The following is a 22,487-nucleotide window of genomic DNA, read 5'->3' on the forward strand; positions in this document are numbered from 1 at the left end:
GAGGATAATATAAGTGAAAAAGGGAATACAATGATCTCTATAGAGTATATGTGCCCAAGGTGCAATTCTGGAGAATAATCATTTTTTTAGGATTTCACATTTATCGTCACATTTAATTTTTCACATTTTTCTAAAGGAACACAATTTAAATAATTTAATTATGGTAGAAATACAAAGCTTAAAATAGTGTTTTGAATATTTTTTATATATTAAGTACTTTTAACCAAGGCACATTCAATTGATTGTATGTACCAGTACAGATTTCTGCAATTTTCGCAAAAAATTATGTTCTAATGAACTTATCATTCATCAAGAAATACTGTGGAAAAATGTTTCATTCTTTCCACAAAATCCCACGAAATATTAAGCAGCACAATGTTTTCAACATTGATGATAATAAGAAATGTTTCTTGAGCAAGACGATCTCTGAAGGAACATGTGACACATGAGACTGGAGTAATGATACTGAAAATTCAGATTTGCCATCAGGAATAAATTACATTTTTGAAATATATTAAAGGAACTGTATGTAAGAAATGTATTTCAATTAACCATAAATGGCCCTGATATGGCACTATACATTTAGAAATCATGTTCATTTCAAATACTTATATCACTGACAACAGTAGTCCGGCCAGGATATTGTCATTTAAAAGTTGTTTTTGCAGTCCTCAACTGTTGATGTTGACATGTTGTGTTTTGGCCTGACGCTCCGCCCTCCACCTATCGACCAATCACGAAGTCAGTAGTGTTTCTGCATCCGGGTTGCCAGCTCTGCTCTAGTTACCACAGCTGCAGATACAAACGTTCCTGCTGGATCCTGCAGCCTATCTGGCAAACTCGAGTCAGGGGGAGGGGGAGAGGGGATACACCGCTCTACAGTAAATTGAAAGTGATTGCAGTACCAGTTTTGGCCACAATCTTACATACACTTCCTTTAAAATAGAAACGTGTCATTTAAATTGTAATAATATTTCACCATATTAACCCTTAAAGACCGAGACAGCCGCCCGCGGCTAAAAATAACTATCGTTCTAAAATGTTTAATAACTTTTAAACCGCAAATCCAATCTGCATGCTGTAAACTGCACCATAAAGAGAAGAATCTCCGCTTTCCATAGGTATAATATGTTTCGCGATTGATCATTCAGAGGCTCCGTAGTCAGCATCGATGCGTCATCAAAATATGCAGCATTGACTAAAAATAACTATCGTTCTAAAATGTTTAATAACTTTTTAACCGCTAATCCAATCTGTATGCTGTAAACTGCACCATAAAGAGGAGAATCTCCGCTTTCCATAGGTATATTATGTCTCGCGATTGATCATTCAGAGGCTCCGTAGTCAGCGTGGATGCGTCATCAAAATATGCAGCATTGATTTGTCCAGGAAACACACGTGGGTTGTTCCCCTGAGCCAAACAGAAATTATTATTTTTTTATTAGTCCCATCCCCTGTGTCCAGATTCGTTGAAACTTTCATCAACTCAACCAATAAACACAGTGTTTGGTCTTTTGAACCACGAATCACGTTTCTCTGAAAAATGAACGTGGGTGTGAATTTGCATGCATCATGAAACCAAACAGAAATCAACGCGTGCAAAGCGCTCTCTGTCAGAGCACAGCCAGTATATTTCTCTATTTGTATGTAGTTTGTGTTTTTACACATTTTCACTATTATATTTTCCTCAATTTGTGTTTGAGAAGATTATGTGCAGAGAAGTTGAAATGTCCGTTTATGAAAATAGCCGCCCACATGTAAAAGTAGCCTCAGTATATTTTATTTCATGGTTTGTTGTCACAACTTGATGTATTGTTTGCGTTTGTTTTTCATGCTCAAATTATAATATATTTCTCTGAAGAAAAATGTTTGTTTCAGTGTTGTTATAATATAACAATCTTTCTATTTACTTTATTACTTGAACTTTTTAGGACACATTATCAGTAACGTTAAATAAAATACACCTGTTTCCACTCAAAAACCTAGAAACGCCTAGAATATTGTTATTATAAATGGCTATAACTTGCTGAGGGATTGTTACATGTAGACAAAATTTAATCTGGAAGTGTAAAACAACCAAGTCTAACTTTCTAAAGGAAAAAATCCAAACTTCAAGAAGTTCTGTTCGAGTTTTTGACAAAAACATCACATTTTTGCTGCCATTTTTCTTGAAATTATATTAATTTAATCCATTCTCAGAATAAATAAATGTAAAATTGGGACATCAAATGAGCTAGATGGAAACTTCAGGTTCTCCTGTTTAAAATGATATATAGCACTTGATGCTAACTGCTATAATGGGGGAGAAAAACAAAGAAAAGTAGAGGCACATCAGGCGCCTCAAAAATGTTCTAGGTCTTTAAGGGTTAATTAATTTTTGATCAAATAAATTCAGCCAGGTAATAACAGAGGGTAATTTAAAAAACAGTGTGTATAGATTGCAAGAATCAAAGAGATAGTTATCCTATTAGCATTATCTTAACAACATTTACTAAATAAATTAAATAAATAAATCTTGAACATTAAGATTTTTTTTAAAAGATTAAGAATTTATAATACAGAAACATTTATCATCACATCCAGAAAAAAGAAAAAAAACTGTCAACTGTACTCACTTTAAAACCTGGACATGCTAAGAAATTGTTTAGAGAATCTTTTAGGGAATTATGCATGGCCTTTCTAGCAGGTTGAGGGTAGGTAGTGGAAAATGCATTTGCAGGTTTGTCTGCAGGATATAAAATATGCAGCACTCAGTAAATGTCTATAATAAATACTCATCAATGCATAGCTTTGGTCTGTGAAGCTCCAGAGAACCTTTTACAGTGCACAGGTACACTATTCCTATTTCCTTGAATCTAGAGGGGGTTACTTCGGTTCCACTGAGTATGAGTTCACTGAATGCAGATGAATGCATTGCCTTTTGTTAGAAACTGTATTAGTGTTGTCAAAAATATCGATATTTCGATATGTATCGATACTGGAATATCTGAAACGATACGATTCTCAGTTTTTACAGTATCGATATCAGCTGCACTCTCCTCTCCGACCGAAAGCGAGTTGACGCACACCGGCATATTCTCACTCAGCCCGGTTAACCTCTGAGCACGGCGAACACGCGTTCTGCTGGACTTTTTCCTCATGACAGTGTGTTACACTGTTCAGCAAACAGTTCAGGAAGAACGAGTAACAGGAACAGTGTTTAGGATCCATGCGTCCGTTAGTCTTAAAGGCACTGCAGTCATTTGTTATTCAAACTACAAAAAGACAAACGATCACACTGCTCTTGACTGATCAACTTTAGACTCAATTTTAACTTTAATAGTTTCATCTGTACGCTATTGATTTTTTTTTTAACAAAAAACATTATCCAATGTTGTTTTAAATGTAATTACTATGCATTTTTTAAATTCAGTTTCTTATCTGAATGTTAGACTTACCTGAAAAAATAAAGCAGTCTATTTAATTTGTATCTTCTATTTTATTGCATTTATTTGTGCTATTGTTTGTAATCTGTTTATTTGTTCTTATTTTATTACTGTTTACTCATCTTTTTAAATTCAATTTACCATTCGAAATCAAGCTTTCTTGTGCTGCGTGTAAGCTATTGCAACACAATTACCCCATTGTAAAAAATACATTGAGATTGCAAAAATTTGTGAGATAATTTTAATAGTAATTGATCAATTGATCAATAATTGTTTAAATCAAAACGATGCCCAACCCTAAGGAACATGCTGGCCACATTCATTTTTAGTAAAAAATAACAATGAATAATAACAAGTTCTGTTGTCATATTAAGCATCTTATCTTTTTTTTTTTTAACTGTGGTATCGATTTAGTATCGATATATCGATATTTTAGTCTGGTATCGTATCAAAGTCATAATTTTGGTATCGTGACAACACTGAACAGTATAGCAATGAAGTTTTGAACACAGTTTGTACAAAGTGTTTTTTTGTTAAACTAAAAACTAAAAATGACAAACTGAATTTTGCCCAACCCTGACATATACACAGATCTATATCTGGGCAACACCCCAACATCTCACCCTGCTCTTACATCATTGGGGACCCCTTCATCACCATGGAAACAACAATCTACATTTGTCATTCACTCATATATTCTATTGCACACAGCACTGTTGACTCAGCTTGCGCTCGCACACAGCCTGTGTTCCCAAATGCCAGCCACAGCCTTCCAGTCTCCTACTATCTGGAGAGGAAGTACACTCAGTGATGTCAGAAGAAGGAAACAGAGTTTCAGGCGCATGCATGCTGTGATTCAGGACATTTGGCCTAAATTAGAGCAGAGACAGGCACTGTGCCGGGTTATGGCAACAGAAAGAAAGAAAGTAAGCAAGAAGGAAAAAGATGCAGGTTTCTTGTTCTCGTCTCAAGCATTTCCCACAATCCCGGCCAGCAGTTAACGCTGTGCGCTACTTGTGAAATCAATAGTGCTGCTTTCCCTTTCTGCCCCATTTCTGCGGGCACTGTGCCCAGTGTGTGTTTGTGAATGTGTGTGTGCCTTGTCATCACTATGGCACCTTGCTTGGTCCATATTTTCTCTGGCGTATCACCTTACTAGCTAGAGCAGTTATTTAAAGGCACAGGTTTTCTATGTCCTGTATGAGACTGGTGAGTCTCATGCATACGAATAAAAGTCATTCATTGTGAATAAAAGTACTATGTTCAAAATTGTACAGGGACATCAAGACTGTTGTCACATTTTCCAAAAATGACTATAAAAACAAGATAGTTAACCAAATTTCACTGCATTTTCCTACGATTGTGAAAAAGCCCTTAATGGAAGTGTATGTAAGATTGCGGCCAAAACTGGTACTGCAGGTGTATCCCCTCTCCCCCTCCCCTCTGACTCGAGGTTGCCAAATTGGCTGCAGGATCCAGCAGGAACGTTTGTAGCTGTAGCATAAACTGTAATAAAATATGGACGTAGTGTCCGTGACGTCACCCATAGGATTCCGATAAGCCGTTCTGAAGCTTAAAGTAGGGGCGAGCTGGGCGTCGCCATCTTGTCACGCCCGGATAACAGAAAAGTGAAAAAAAGGCACGATGTGGGCAGAGCTTAGGTGACGCAATGACCATAGACGGCGGATAAATGGCTATCCACCTGTCACTCAAAGTAACCACGCCCTTAATTATGCAGAATGTTAAGGCTTTATTATACTGTAAACGAATGAGTTATAAAAAAATTCACCCCCCTCACAGTTGTCATGAAGGGCAAAATTTGCCGTATAGGCAAAAACCATAATTTGTACCAGGCTGTAAACATGTTTTTTTCTGCTGTAAAATTGGGAATTTTAACAAAGGGCTCAATGAGATTCTGCTCCCTTCTGGAGCCTGTCCCTAGCGGCCAGTCGATGAATTGCAGTTTACATTACTTCCGTATTGGCTTCAAGAGAGATCGCAGGAGGTTGCCGCTTGAGCTGCAGCTGTGGTAACTAGAGCAGAGCTGGCAACCCGGATGCAGAAACACTACTTACTTCGTGATTGGTCGATAGGTGGAGGGTGGAGCTTCAGGCCAAAGCACAACATCAACATCAGTTGAGGACTGCAAAAACAACTTTTAAATGACAATATTCTGGCCGGACTACTGTTGTCAGTGATATAAATATTTGAAATTAACATGATTTCTTATTGTCTTGTGACATATCAGGGTCATTTTATGATTAATTGAAATACATTTCTTACATACAGTTCCTTTAAATGCAACTGTTATTTAGCTTTACATAGAATGGCTGAAATTAAATAAACACGATTTTAGAAACTATTTTCTCTAAAAATTACCCTTTGAAAATGCTCTCAGTAGATTGTTTTAACTGACACAATCGATCAAGTGAGCATGATTGTCAGGAAACAGTTTGGTGTTTTTGCAACATTAGTGTTATTTGACTAGTGACTCTACAGCATGTTAGTGGTGAAGAACTCGTCAATCAAGTTCTGATTAAAGTGTGATGTTTTTCCCATGTACTGTATATGAGACAGCTTAGTTCTCTACACTATACTTCTCTATCTGCTTTGGTTCTAATTATTATGTTTACCTGCTGATCTCGAGCTACAGTATCTCAGACGTGTGACATTTTAGAGCATCTTTCTGTCTCATACACACTCTCACTTGATTTCTCTCTCTTACTCTTATAGAGAAATTCCAGTATCTCTGGGGCATCCAGGGGAATGTACCAAGTGTCCGATCGACGTTCCTCCCCCAGCACTGCGTAAGTCTCAGGACGGCAGAATTCTGCCAAACTGTCTATCAATTAGTATCCATTGTTATACTTGTATTTAACTTATTTATAATTTTAAATCAGATTTTGAATCAAAAATCATTAAATTAAGGCAGTGACTTTTTGAAATAGATGTTATTTACAACAAGTCAAAATAGTAATATAATAGTAATAATAAAAATGATATTTACACCACATAAAAGTAGCAGTTCTTTGCAATATGGGTAAATAGTAATTACATGCAATTTGTATTTTATTTTGACAGATAGATACTATTTGCATCTCACTACTGTTGTATAATAACAGGATGCATAATAACATAAATTAAATTATATTTATAAATTATTATATTTATAAAAATTATTAAATGGATGCCCCTTTACACTTACACCTACCCAATAAATGCTTTTATTATTATTATTATTATTGAACATTTCGTTAGGCACTTTATTTCCACATTTAGAATATTTTCTTATTTTCTGTTGAAAGTAAATTCCTTTCCGATGTGATTTGTGCTGAGAAAAGGGATAAGAGCGAGCTCTGCAAAAGGCGGATACTAACCAGGGTAGATTGCGTCAAAACCAAGGATCTTAAGCCTTACGCTTTACTGATTGCAACACTGAAGACATTGAAATGAGGGCTCTTTTTAAAATCTTGTTTCGGCCAACCAGGCACTGTTAAAGGTCCCGTTCTTCGCGTGTTTTCGAAGTTTTGATTATGTTTACAGTGTGCAATATAACATGAGTTCATATTTCACGTGTAAAAAAACACAGTATTTTTCACACAATTGACTTATCTGTACAGCGCTGTTTCCTCTGTCCTAAAAACGGCCTGATGATTTCCTTGTTCTTTGAAGTCCCTCCTTCAGAAATACGTAACGAGTTCTGATTGGGCCAGCGCTTCCCGTGTTGTGATTGGACAGCAGCTTAGCGCACTTTGCCCGGAAAGGTCCCGTCTCTTACCATAACGGGGAGATGCAAGCGCTGAATGCGCGCTGTTCTCCACGTGGGAGAGCAACAAGACCACGGCCCCTTTTTTGTGTGTTCTTGTGGGCGGAGGGTTAGTCAACAATCGGTTCTAGTGACGTCATTACATCCCTGCACTTCCTGCTGTAGTCCAAACCGGCCGTTCGCTGTAGGCTTTGAAAGGGAACTTCTGTTAAATAAAATATCTCGCTTGGCATTGAACTTTGAGCTTTATAATTTTACAGATATTATTTATGCTCTAACAGCAACATTACACACTAACTAAAGTTTGAAAGATGGAATCACGAAGAACGGGCCCTTTAAGCGGAGCTAGTGTGAATAGCAAGGCATGCTGTTTGGACTTAGTGTGAATAGACACTCTGTTAAAGGCATTTGTGCATTTATTATTGATCTGCATATTATGAAATTTATTTGATTTAAAATATTATGCAAATTGTAGTCATTTGAATATTTTATAATTTTTTTGTGCTCAGGTTCTACCTAGTCCTAATGATACAGCAGAGCAGTGAGTTTATGTTTTTATGGGTTTTTTTTTTAATCTGCTGTGAGCCATGGGTATGTTGGAGTCAGCCTGGTTTGGGCAGCGTCTAGGGAAAATCGCTAGATTGTTGCATTTGCCTCAGGGTTAAACCAGTCTGTAATCTCTCAGCCATGCAGAAGATATGTGAAAAGAGTCCTGTTGCACACAGACACACACATAAACACACTGCTGTGTGTGGAAAACTAAAGTGCCTAAAAGCACAAGGCCAAAAACAACCAGTACCCAATTCTCTAGAAGGATAGTGGTGAACACTTTCTGCTTCCTTGGATAGTCTTGTTTTTTGTGTTGTATTGAAAGCATTTGTGTAAGGTCAGGTTTTGCCTACATAGTGCGTAGTCCGGAGACAAAAATTCCCAGCAACAGTAAAACCTAAAACTTTAATGCATCGATCACCCAAAAAAATTACATGAAACAAAGTAAATCACAATTTTTTTTTTTAAATAAATAAAATACTGTTTAAAAGGATACTTAAGGATGTAAAAAAATAATAATTGTGAGTTCATTTTAGGCATATGAACACAGAGAGAACAACCACTAAAATAGACAGTAATGGACAAAAAAGATGAGCCTGAAGGCTGTTCATACACGGAAACCATAAACTAAACAAGATCATTAAAAAGGCACATCAAATGAGACTCATGAGGAAAAAAAACTCTTGACAACAGAAGAGCATGAACACAGGAAACTGAACTGAGAACAGCACTCAAAGTTCAAACTAGAGGTACATTCACGCTTGTACAACATTACAACGTATAAACTAAATCATTTTTGAGAGCTATGATTTGTATCAGTATACAGTTTTCCGTTTGATAAATACTGTTGTTTGATGATAATTTAATTGAACAGCTACACAGTACACACACACACACACAAAAAAAAATGTAGATACACTGAACATATTGTGAACCACTGTTTTTAAGATGCAATATTGATCTAGTGAGATTTTCTAAACTAGTCATTAAGCATGACTAATATGCATCACCAACAATTACTCTCGGTTTTATTTTTAGGTCATCATCCGTTTCTGCGATTCCCTGTAACACACCATAACTAACCTTTGTGTGGCTGCTCTTTAAACAAGTTTCTGATCTGTGAATGAGACAGCACCGTCCATCTGTTGTGTGCGTGCATCTGCGCATGGGCCGTATCGAACCATTTGGTGCTCTGAGGGAAGGAAAGAAGGAGCGTGGGTTTGCCCTGAGTCTGCTGTCCCTAAATTGACATCACAGTCTCCACAGGTCTTCCTCCTGAATCAGATGGGAGAGGATTAAAATGATCACTCCTGTTCTTTCATTATTGCATAACCAACATCATCCAGTCATTTATATAGACATTAATTAGTAGGCACTAAAAGTGTGTGGACATTAAGAAATGCATACTTTCATTCTACAAGGATGCATTCAATGAAAGTCAACTTAGCCAGCTGTACATACGCGTATCTGAGATATTTAGATAAACCTTGCAGCTGAAGCTATAACGCTGCTTTTCCTACTCTTTAACTATAAATGAGCGAATGTATTTAAGATGTAATTAAATTGTATTATTTTATTATATAATTTTATAGATGGATAATATAATATAATATAATATAATAATGCAATATACTTCAATGTAATTATAGTCATGTTAGGATAAAATATAACTTCTTAACACTATTATAAAGTCATACGGAGTAAATTTTTTTTTTTGCGTACGCGTGATTTCAGTTGTTCCTACATTTTTACGTACGAATTATGAAATCTTTGGTGAATTGTGATTTGTTCTTAAAATCGTTCGTACGCACATTTCATTTGTGCGGACGCATGCTTAGTGAATGAGACCCAGTGTTTTTATCTTGGAATTACATCTGAAAAATTGGGGTCATCTTATATTCAGGGTCTAGACTTTTACATGTCAATAACACACTCGCAACAATAGGTGCTGCCAAATACGAGTAAAACGAGTGTTCTGCCCAGGACTGATAAACACAGCGTCAAACAACTCTTATTAAGCAGCCAAGAAATACAGTGTCAAAGTGTAATGTTAGAAGATGGCGTAGACAAAAAGACAAAGACCATAGCCCTAAAGAAATTGACAGGAAATTGACACTAATTCTTTGATTGACTTCTTTGCACCTGCTTTTACTCCTAAAAGGTGCATATTTGTACCTTACACATGTACAAATGCTTACCATAAGGTACTACTATGAACCTTTTTGTGGTAAAAAAAGGCTCAAAGGTGTCATTTTAAGGGTTCTGCCCAAGTGACAAGCTGTTGTACCTCTAAAGGTAAAATTTTGGCTTCTTTTTTCTGTTTGATGATTGACCTAAGAAAAAAACATTTATATCCCCATGATCAGATATGTAATTTGGATCAAACAAAAAATTTTCTTTCTTTCTTTTTTCTTTTTTTTTTTTTACATGTCATTATCAGTGTGTAAAAAGGTGGAGAAATTATTTATTGTGAAATCTTCTGGAAATGAGAACTACTGGAGTATTTATAAATGGGATTGTTGGTGCATTTTAACAGTATTTACCATGCTTTCAATATAAACATTAAATGTGAAAATATAAGAAATATGCAATTTATTAAATTATTTAATATTTTTTATAAATTATAAATACTTTTATAAAAGATGTGGTCCTCAAAACGGTACATCTTGAAAAAGGGGGATGGGGTAATATATTTGCGACAATATGGTAATATTATATAAATATATTGTTTATATTGGAGATAATTCAAATGCATTACATTTTTGAGACAGATGAGTAAAGCACTATTGATGGATTTTGCTTAAGGATTGTTACGTGTAATAACTTGCATGGATTAATTGTTCACCACACGACTTACAATGTACGCTAACAAAGTAAATAGAGTAAATTTTGATTTCATGATGACTTCATGATGACTTTCATGACGAAAAAAAAAAAAATGTATTTATATATATATATATATATATATATATATATATATATATATATATATATATATATATATATATATATATATATATATATATATATATATATATATATTATTATTATTATTATTATTATTATTATTATTATTATTATTATTATTATTTTATTTATTTATTTTTATTATTATTTTTTTTATCCTGTCACTGCCCTACGGTCCAAAGCAGTCCATTTTGCAATATAGTTTGTAAATCTGCTTAAGGCTAACTCAAGAGGCAGACTAGTTTATCCCTCTGTTTTTTATTTAGCATCTCTTTTCTTTTTTTGGCTTCAAAAGAAAGGCACAAACACAAATATGTAGTTCTTACATGAAGTAAGAGGTGCTGAAACATTACGAAAACAATATGATACAATACAGAGACCCCACTCTCATATCTTCTGAATAAAAAAAAAAAAAGTAAATTTACATATGAATAGTTTTTAGCCTTTGCTTTTGAACATATGAATGGCTTTTGATATCTCTGCCATAGCCAGCCATGCATTACACATTCCTACTGTGTAAGCAGTTCAGCTTAATTTCTAGGAAAATAGAAAAGTAAGTCTGTCATTGTAGTCAGTTGCCTGCAGCGGAGCCTACAGTGACTATTGACAGGAGTAGCACAGTATCTCTTTAAGTCTCAGGGTTGGCTTTTGAAATTGTAACATCTGGAGAGTGACTGAATGTCTGGCTAGAATTCCCAGTGGAAATTCTGTCCCTGCTAAGCCTTGAAGAAGGACATTCCTTACCCACAATCCCATGCTTATGGCCTAACGCTTCCCCGAGTTGAGTGATTTCTCTTGTAATGATTAATGGAAGGTCTCGTGCAGTGGATGTGTTCAGAAGTGTCATCCTCAATTAAGCCGAAATTGAGTTGCATATTTCTTGAAGGTAACCAATGCATTGACTAAATTTAGTTGGCAAATTGAGTCACATCTTTTTCAGATAATTTTCTTTAAACTGTCAACCTTCAAATGTCAAAGCTTTTCTTTTATATACACCATAATGGTCTGCGGATTAGCTCTTATATACCGAGTAGTTAAAACTCTTTTTTTCTTTTGGTCATGACTGCACCAGAAGTGCATAACACCCCTAAAAGTGTTGATTTAGTGTTGTGTTCCCAATCTTAGTGTTGAAGAATCTTCTTAGGGGTGTTTTAAAATAAAACAACTGGGAGCCACTATTGTATGTGCAATGAAGGAAATAACCCATTACTTATTCAGGCTTAAAAATAATATTTCCAAGTTATTAATCTTTCTTCCAACAAAGTGAGTCTCTTATTTCTAAATTAGAGGGTGTGTGTATTATAGGAAGTGTGTCTAGACAGATCTGATCACATTTCCTGGTTAACTCTCCCTGTTCTTTTTACACACTCTGAACATAAACCCTGTGTCCTAAAGTGTTTTTCAACTGGTGGATCTCGATTCTCGACCCATGCAATGACTTTTCCTATAGGTTCACGGGGTGCAAATAAAAAGTAATGCTAATATGAAAATGCAACTAACCGTGTAACTGTGCATAGCTAATTTATCAAAACTATAATTTTAGATTTAGTTTCATTTTTAGTCATTTTGTTATGTACCTTTTTCATTATCATAGGGTTATTTCCCCCCCAAAATAAAAATCCTGTCATTAATTACTCATTCTCTTGTCGTTCCAAACTCGTAAGACCTTTGTTCGGTCTTTGGAACACAAATTAAAGGGATAGTTCATCCAAAAATGAAAATTAGCCCATGATTTACTCACCCTCAAGTCATCATATAATGGCAGAGATTTTTGCTCTGTTTTAAGTCAAAAAAATGCATCTGTCCTTCAAATAGCTTGTTCCACATGGCTCTAGGAGGTTAATAAAGGCCTTTTGGAGCAAATCACTGCGTTTGTCAACCACAGAAATCTGCCTGACTGCTTTTCTCTATGCTTCCCCTTGTGCTTTTGCTAAACAGAGCATCAGGACGAGGAAAGTCTGTGTCCCAGGGTTCAGGAGGTTACGATAGTGACAGTGTGGACCTCCATGCTCTGGAGGACTGCCCTGATGCTCAATACTACCACGTCCAATGCCGACTTGGGGAGGGAGGAGGTGGAGGAGGAGGAGGATACGAAAGGACAGGTGGTTCCCGGAGCTGGGGTCTCCGCAAACAGGCCATCCAGAACTGGCAGCGCCGGCCATACCGGAACAGCACGGAGGGAGAGGAGGGCGACGTGTCTGACGTAGGATCCCGCACTACAGAGTCAGAGGCTGAAATGTGGGAGCAAGACAGGAGAGCAGAGCATGGGGGTAACCGTGGAGGATACAGACTAGCTACAGGTGAGTCATTGGCCTGCTGGGACAAGATGTTTATAGAAACTTATCCTCAGGTTTATTATTTTGTATTTCTAAATGTTGGTGGAAGATTCTAGTTCATTTCTCAGGGAACCTAATTCCAAATTCATAAATGCCAATGTCATTTTCTGCTTGTCAATAATTTAAAACATAATCTTGGACAGAAATGGCAAGCTCTGTAGCAAATGCTCCTATGGTTACAAATGTCATTTAGCAGTACTGTGGGGCAAGAAAGTATTTAGTCAGCCACCAATTATGCAAGTTCTCCCACTTAAAAAGATGAGAGAGGCCTGTAATTTTCATCATAGGTACACTTTGATGATATTTATTTGTCTGATTTTTAAAGAATGTATTAGCAAATTATGATGGAAAATAAGTATTTGGTCAGTAACAAAAGTTAATCTCAATACTTTGTTATATACCCTTTGTTGACAATGACAGAGGTCAAACATTCTCTGTAAGTCACCATAAGTTTTTTACACACTGTTGCTGGTAATTTGCCCAATTCCTCCATGCAGAACTCCTCTAGAGTAGAGATATTTTTGGGCTGTCGCTGGGAACCACGGATTTTCTATGGGGTTGAGATCTGGAGACTGGCTAGGTCACTCCAGGACCTACTTTCTTACGAAGCCACTCCTTTGTTGCACGTGCGGTGTGTTTGGGATCATTGTCATGCTGAAAGACCCAGCCACGTTTCATCTTCAATGCCCTTGCTGATGGAAGGAGGTTTTTACTCAAAATCTCACAATAAATGGCCCCATTCATTCTGTCTTTTACACGGATCAGTCGTCCTGGTCCCTTTGCAGAAAAACAGCCCCAAAGCATGATGTTTTCATGCTTCACAGTAGGTATGGTGCAACTCAGCATTCTTTCTCCTTCAAACACGACAAGTTAAGTTTTTACCAAAAAGTTATATTTTGGTTTCATCTAAATTTCTCCCAATCCTCTTTTGGATCATCCAAATTCTCTCTAGCAAACTTCAGACAGGCCCGGACAGGTACTGGCTTAAGCAAGGGGATATGTCTGGCACTGCAGGATTCAAATAAATTCTTTAAAAATCAGACAATTGAGTCTTCTTGATTTCTTCTCTCATTCTGTCTCTCATAGTTGAAGTGTACCCATGATGAAAATTACAGGCCTCTCTCATCTTTTTAAGTGGGAGAACTTGCACAATTGTTGGCCAACTAAATACATTTTTTGACCCACTGTATGTAAGTTTATGAGTTAACAGTTTGTAGGGAAGGCCCGACGCCATAGTACTCACTCTCCAAATAAGGGTCCGGTATAGTCAGGACTAGGATGCGAGCTGAGAGAAAATAGGTCACATGAATGAACTGACGCTAGGAACACAGGCCAGAGAGCAGTAGAGAACGTGTCATGGAGCTATGAGTAATAATCACAATTTTTCACCTACTGACTTCTTCACCTACTGAGGTCATCGTGGGAAGAGCGAAATGAGTAACCAATATTCTGCTATATGCTTCCACATTCAGAGTGTGACGTAAGGCCATGATACATTGATTAAGGTTCATTTGTGCTGTTCAGGGTTGTCAGTGTCAGAGTCAGTGTTTCCCAAAACATGTCATCCAATAAAAATTCGTAAACAGCATCGCAAAGTTGTGTGGTTGGAACGACAGTTCTCAACCTGAGGTTAGAAGCAGTTTCTTGTTTGCATGACCAGGACTTATATCCTTATCTTGAGCAAAATAAGCAAACTCACATCCAGTACAATCTCTATCGTTTATTTCGATTAGATACAAATTTAATTTACGTCTTTTAGCTTGTCAAGAGATTAAAAGCACTAGGTGCACATGTTTGTACTTTCTCTAGTCTATGTAAGAATTAGCCTATGATTGAATCTGGAAATAAATCAGAATTAGTCAATAGATCACATGTCTAAAATTAATAGCAAATATAAATTACTAATTTATAAAATATTAAATATACTGATAAATTAAAAGACGTTATTACTCCCCCACCTGCGTGACATTAACCAATGTGTTTGAACAACAGATTTGCGACAGTACAGATTCAGGAAACTGTCGTGACTAGCTAGTTGATTTCTTCAACGATGTATTGTACTATGGTAGTTGAGCATCGAGTTACGTCGTTGTACGGGAGATGCATCCCAGATTCCTTGTCACCTGTGTAACCAGGTGTTAACAATTTATATGCAAGATTTCTTTGTTTAATCAAGATGCAAGCTTACACGAAATCCTATATTCGAAGCACATCGTATGCTATCCATGCCAAGCAATGTCAGTGCCAACCTGAAAAAGTATTTGGATTTTTTAATGAAGAGTTTAAGAGATGTATTTGCATACTTGTTTTGTGTTTAAATGAGGATATAATAATAATTTTTTATTCACTTTTTTTTTTAACGTTTATATAAATATTTGTTATTATTTCAATATTTTGGTATTTTATAAAATATTTGTACACGTTTGGATGAACATAGTTTTAATACTAACATTCAATACTTTTCATTCCACAAATTTCTCTGCATAATCATATTTAAAAAGATCTATTATTGTGCCGTTTTTTTGATAATGTTAATAAAACATTTTAAATTGTGTAATAATTTCAAAACATTTTTCTTCTCAGCAAACAATGTGGGATAATGTCCAGCATCAGCTGATAAATTCATCTTTTCCAATCCTACAATGTAAAGGGATAGTTCACCCAAAAATGAAAATTCTGTGATCAAACCTGTATACATTTCTTTCTTCTGCTGAACACAAAAGATGATGTTTTGAAGAATGTGAAGGAAGTCATACAGGTTTGGAAAAACTTGAGGGTTTAACGATGACCATTTTCATTTTTAGGCGAACTATACTTTAAAGTGCAAACTTGTTAAGTTTAAATGTGGATATAAATACAATTTTAAAAATATATATTTTATTAATTTATATATTTTGTATAGTTGCTATTTTATTATAATATTTTTTTCAGCAAATTAAATAAATATATATATATATATATATATATATATATATATATATATATATATATATATATATATATATATATATATATATATATATATATATATATATATATATATATATATATATATATATATATTTAATTATTTATTTTTAAATAATATTGTGGTATTTGTATATGTGGGATGAAGTTGCTTTTATCCACTGATAAAGAGTCAACTATCCCCAGCCCAAAATTTAGGCGAAGACTTGTTTAGAAAGTAAATGCAATTAAAAAAAATGCATGTTTGTTAAATATTATTTTATATATCTTTGTACTATTTAATGGATTATTTCATCAAATATTTATTGTTTGCACATTTGGATGAACACATTTTAAATACTTATATAATGTAATAGCATCTATTCCACAATTTGCACTATTTATTCTTTTTTTATATAATAATATTTTGGTATTTTTGTTAATTTTGTTAAATAAACACTTAAAATTGTGTAATACTTTCAGAAATCAAGATTTTTTTTTCTGCACAGGCAATGTGGGATGAGCTTGCCTGCATCCACTGATTGAGAGTCATCTTTTCCCATCTTACTACTAGTTGATGTTTAGTTTTGGACCAGCAGTCATGTTTAGTTTATGCCAAGAGAATCCTCTAATGCTAGCATTTGTCTTTAACTGTATGCATACAGTACACATCATACCCATGCCATGACCAGGGAAGGCCAAGCTCCATTCTCTCAGCACCATTAGATCTCAGTTATTTGAGAACCTGTTTGAGTCACAACTATTGGCAGATTTAGCTTGATAGATGCTGAGTGTCTTAAAAATGTTTGCAAATGCTGCCAACCCCCCTTTCTTCAGTCTCAATCTTGTTAGATATTCAACAAATTGTGGATGACTCAGGAGACCTGTGTCTGTCAAACTGGAGCTGTGAGAGAGAAATTGCCTGTTGATGGTATGATTTGGAAGATGTTCAGAACCTGTGGGAGGCACTGAGACAAGTGAACTGAGGCTCGGAACTGTCCTTTTTATTTGACTGTGGCGCCACCATATGGACATACATGGAGCCAGTTAAAGAGTCGCCCCAAATTTAAAGAAGAAAAGTCAAATTTGTCCTATGTGCTTTTGAAAACCATGTGATTTTCCAATTGGTAAATATCTTCTCTTATAGGAAATCTGAGTAGTGACTACAGCTGTTAAGCAAGTGTTCCTTTTCTCTTATTCTTCCTGTCACCAGGTCGTTCTGAAGGGGGATACAAGCCTTGCCGCCATGAGAAAAGCCCCTCTAAAGTCAATGAGGTGATCAGTCCTGAGGTGCTGAAGATGCGTGCCGCTCTCTTCTGTATCTTTACCTACCTGGATACGAAGACACTCCTGCGGGCGGCTGAGGTGTGCCGGGATTGGAAGTTTGTGGCTCGTCACCCAGCGGTGTGGACCAGAGTTCTGCTGGAGAACGCTCGCATCTCCTCAAAGGTTTTTAACACCATTCATGCAAACACTCTTATAGTAGTGTTCCTGTTACATTTGGGCACTGACCGCCCACTTTTTTTCGATTCAAATTGACAAACTGCTAATGAATGAATTAACTCTTAATTAATTGTCACTGTGAAAATGAAAGCAGTCTGGATTTCCCTTCTCCCTTGGCTTTTTCAATGTATTTTTTTTGTCAGAAAATACTTCACTAACACTACATCATGACAATAAAAAATGTGTTTAATTGCTGAACATCTAGTGAAAAATGTATGTTATATTATTTATTACCTTGGAGCTTATGGCTAGTCTGTCTTGAATGTTTTAGACATTATTGTTAAAAATATATTATTTCTAATGCAGAATCGCTTTTGGATTATTACTTTAGTAGACAGTGAACACCTTCAAATTAAAAAGCTCATTCCTAAAATACAGCAGTACATTTAGAACGAATTATTATTTTAATAATAATAATAATAATAATATGGCTGTGCTATATATCAGTTAAAAAAGTAAAGCTTTAAAGGAAGAAAATAAGTAAAGATTACAATTGCTCAGTAAAGGATTGAGAGTTAGCTGACATAAGGTTTTTCCATATAAAGTTAATTGTAGTCATTTTTAAATGGTATGAAATGTCGTTACTTCCTAGACCAAGAGCATTATGTCATTAAGAAAGTGTTTGTTAGTTTGTTTGTTTTTTGTAAAACGAATAAAAAAAAAAGATGTAATAGTATAGAAAGGGATATTAGGGGCAAAGGGGGACATGTTTAATAGATTTAATTGAAAATCAATCAATTAAAATAATAGTCCCAAAATAAAAATTGTTAAACATTTTGCTAAAAAATGTTAATCTTTATGTACATATTTAATCTATATCTACAGTGCATCTAGAAAGTATTCACAGCGCTCTTTTTTCACATTTAGTTATGTTGCAGCCTTATTCCTCAATGGATTCAATTAATAATTTTTCTCAAAATTCTACAAACAATACCCCATAATGACAATGTGAAAGAAGTGTGTTTTGAAATCTTTGCGAAAGTATTCACAGCCTTTGCCATGACACTCAAAATTGAGCTCAGGTTCATCCTGTTTCCACTGATCATCTGTGAAATGTTTCTACAACTTGATTGGAGTCCACTAGGGGTAAATTTAGTTGATTAGACATGATTTGAAAGGGCACACACCTTTCTATATAAGGTCCCACAGTTAACAGTGCATGTCAGAGCACAAACCAAGCAGTGAAGACCAAGGAATTGTCCGTAGGCATCCGAGACAGAAAATATCTGAGCCATTGAAGGTCCCAATGAGACAAGTGGCTTCCATCATCCATAAATGGAAGAAGTTTGGAACCACCAGGACTATTCCTCGAGCTGGACAACCGGACAAACTAAGCTATTGGGGGAGAAGGGCCTTAGTCAGGGAGGAGACCAAGAACCAGATGGTCACTCTGAGAGAGCTCCAGCGTGTCTCTGTGGAGAGAGGAGAACCTTCTAGAAGAATGACCATCTCTGCAGCACTCCACCAATCAGGCTTGTATGGTAGAGTGGCCAGATGAAGGACACTTCTCAGTAAAAGGCACATGACAGTCTGCCTGAAGGACTCTCAGACCATGATCTAAATTCTCTGGTCTGATGAAACAAAGATTGAACTCTTTGGCCTGAATGGCAAGCATCATGTCTGGAGGAAACCAGGCACCACTCATCACCTAGCCAATATCATCCCTACAGTGAAGCATGGTGGTGGCAGCATCATGCTGTGGGGATGTTTTTCAGCGGCAGGAATTGGGAGACTTGTCAGGATTGAGGGAAAGATTAATGCAGCAATGTACAGAGACATCTTTGAAGCAAACCTGCTCCTGAGCGCTCTGGACTTCAGACTGTGGTGAAAGTTCATCTTCCAACAGGACAATGACCCTAAACACACCGCCAAGATAAAAGAGTGGCTACCGGACAACTCTGTGAATGTCCTTGAGTGGCCAAGCCAGATCCCAGACATGAACCCAATCTCTGGAGAGATCTGAAAATGGCTGTGCACTGAAGCTTCCCAATCCAACCTGATGGAGCTTGAGAGGTCCTGTAAAGAAGAATAGGAGAAACTGCCCAAAAATAGGTGTGCCAAGCTTGTAGCAAAGGTGCTTCAACAAAGTATTGAGAAAAGGCTGTCAATACTTATGTACATGAGATTTTTTTTTTCCATTGTAAAATTTGTATAATTGAAATGTGTAATATTGAGGTAAAAGTAAACAAACTAAAGCGATTTCTAACTTTAAAAATGGGGAGATGGAAATGTACCACATTGTAGGAATAACCCAAAAGACATTTAACAGATCTAAATGAGATGTATAATTAATGACCTGCTGCCTAGATATTTTGACTGCTGAAAGTCCTGATAAAGGCTAAGCTCTCTTACCCTGTCTCTCATTATGTTTGTTTAGTTCTTGTGCACTCTGTCTCAGTGGTGCACACAGACGCATTCCCTCATCCTCCAGAACCTAAAGCCCCGGCAGAGGGGGAAAAAAGAAACAAAAGAAGAATATCTGAAGAGCACACGGTAACACGTCTCCCACTGCACCTGCTGTTTACGGTACCATACTGACCCCGCTGTGTGTGGGGCTACTGCCTTCCCAGAGCTCCACGCACCCCCTCCTCCTCTTGTCGCTATTTTATTAACTTCTGCGCTCTTCCCTGATCCCCTCATCCACACCAAACAGATACTCACTCACTCACTCACTCACTCACTCACTCACTCACTCACACACGCAGTCTGACACTTGTGAAGTGCTTGTTCAGAGATCCAGTGTGAGAAGGGAACAGAATGAGCAGCCTGTTAATTGCTCTGCTGAATCACCTCAACCAGAGTGCCAATCGAAAACCTCATGAAAGAAATCGACAGGTTTTTTTTCCCCTGCATTAAAATGTTTAATATTTGGTGGATTGAAATGTATTCACCCAAAAATGTAAAATTCCGTTATCATTTACTCACTCCCATGAAGAAATATGTACGTTTTCTCTCCCTCCATTGACAGCTACGCAACTACCACTTTGATGCTTTATGAATTGAGCGGTTGAGTTTAAATTTTCTGAAGAGACATGATCACTTCGTATGATGAATTTGAATTTAGGCTTTTATTCACACAAAAACATTCATCAACGCACACATCATATGGTTAACTGAAGCTAAAGCATGTTGGCTTGACGTGTAAGGACCAATGCAGTCCATTCTCGTGGGTTACGCATCGCTTTAGAGCTTCCACAAGAACCAGTGAGGTTTGTACACTTGCCCTTCTGTTTATATTCACTGATGAATGATTATATGTGAATAAAAGCCTTAATTCAATCTGTCAATCAGATAAAGCAATCGTGTCTCTTTTCCGAAAATTTTGACTAAACCACTTAATTCATTTTATGATGTCTTTATGAACTTTTTGAAGCGTCAAAGTGGTAGCATGGAGGGACAGTAATTTCTCATGTCTGTGTTCCAAAGATGAGCCGCTTACAGCTTTGGAATGACATGAGGGTGAGAAATTGACAGAATTGTATTTTTTGGGTGGACTAAACCTGTAAAGCAGAAATCATTTTTTTATATTAAAATATCCTATCTGAGACCAACCATTCATAAGACATTCATTAACAGCCGTCAAAATAAAAATAATACTAATTTATGCGCAAAATGGCTACCCAGGATAATAAAATTACACTCACACCATAAAATTGGGAAAATTGTATTAATTTAACAGAATTGTCCATATTTATTTTTTAAAGGTTTTTTTAATCTGCATTTAGATTTTTGCCCTTCATTGCATTCTATGTTAGGGTTAACGGAAATGTATTATAATATAAAATTACCGGATAATATCCAGGTAATAAGCTTCCAGTACTTTTTGCGTTATTTTACGGATTTATGTTTTACAGTGCAGTTCTTAACTTTATTAGGATGTATGGTGACTGTAGTCATAAACTGAAATATGAATAGATTCTCTTTCTTTTTTGTTTAGTGGTTGTCTTGAGGAGGGTCTGGAGGCTTTGTTGAAAGCTACCGGCAGTAATCTGCTCATCCTGAAGGTGTCTCATTGTCCAAATCTGTTGACTGATCGCTCTCTGTGGTTGGCGAGCTGTTATTGCAGGGCACTACAGGCTGTCACATACAGGTTGGTCCACAAGGAAGCACTGTTTAGTCTTCAACATTTTTAGCGCGCAATTTTCTGATACAATAGCATTCTGATTAATGATTAATTGCAAATTTTTGCTGTCTGATATTGATTGCGTTACCGTGCTAATGGGCTTGAACTTAAAATGTCCATAGGAGACACATTAACTGCATTGCTGTAATTAACATAATATTAACTCTAATGAATTGTTCATGTCTATTCAGTTCAGTACGCAATAATTCATAGCAATGATAAATTGGATGATGTTTAAGAATACAAAAATCCTTTTAGGGTTTATTTTGCAATGAACTATAGACTTCAGTTACATATAATTCAGCTTAAAGGTGCCCTAGAATGAAAAATGGAATTAACCTTGCCATAGTTAAATTATAAAAGTTCAGTTCATGGAAATCACATACTGTGAGTCTCTTCCTTCATATGTAAATCTCTTGCATGAAAAACACCACGGAAAAATAGGCAAATCTCAACATAACACCAACTGCGACGCAATCGCTGGGATCATTAATATGTACGTCCCCAACATTTGCATATGTCAGCACATGTTCATTGTCAGTCATTGTTCAGCCGAATCATCAGGTAAACAAGCCTCATGCGGGGATGGCAGATCATGGACACAAATGTCATGTTCCAGGCTGTGCAGGGGACGTGAGGACTTTTCTACCCTTCCCACGGATAAAAAATGTCAACAGTCATGGTTGATGTTTATTATAATCGGATACCACAACAATTTAATTCAAAATCGTTGCTTGGCCCATTTCACCGTGGACAGTTTTTCTAACCTGGGACAATATCAAGCAAGCTTCGTTCAGCTTCTAACACTGAATAAAGGGGCAATTCCAACTATATTCCTGCAAGCAGTAAGTAATTTTATCCACTTACTGACT

At 36.3% G+C, this 22,487-nt stretch overlaps 1 protein-coding gene across 1 annotated transcript in view; it reads left to right on the forward strand.

The window, feature by feature from the left end:
- Nucleotides 1-22,487, forward strand: part of fbxo41 (F-box protein 41) — a 70,442-nt gene that overhangs the window by 35,040 nt on the left and 12,915 nt on the right. Inside the window, exons 4-8 of the mRNA XM_067441151.1 lie at nt 6,159-6,232; nt 12,646-13,007; nt 17,203-17,438; nt 19,870-19,985; nt 21,430-21,582. Of these exons, the coding sequence (XP_067297252.1) occupies nt 6,159-6,232; nt 12,646-13,007; nt 17,203-17,438; nt 19,870-19,985; nt 21,430-21,582 (941 nt within the window). The remainder of the gene's footprint in view (nt 1-6,158; nt 6,233-12,645; nt 13,008-17,202; nt 17,439-19,869; nt 19,986-21,429; nt 21,583-22,487) is intronic.

Source organism: Pseudorasbora parva, chromosome 4, assembly GCF_024679245.1.
Source record: "Pseudorasbora parva isolate DD20220531a chromosome 4, ASM2467924v1, whole genome shotgun sequence".
Taxonomy (NCBI): Eukaryota; Metazoa; Chordata; class Actinopteri; order Cypriniformes; family Gobionidae; genus Pseudorasbora; species Pseudorasbora parva.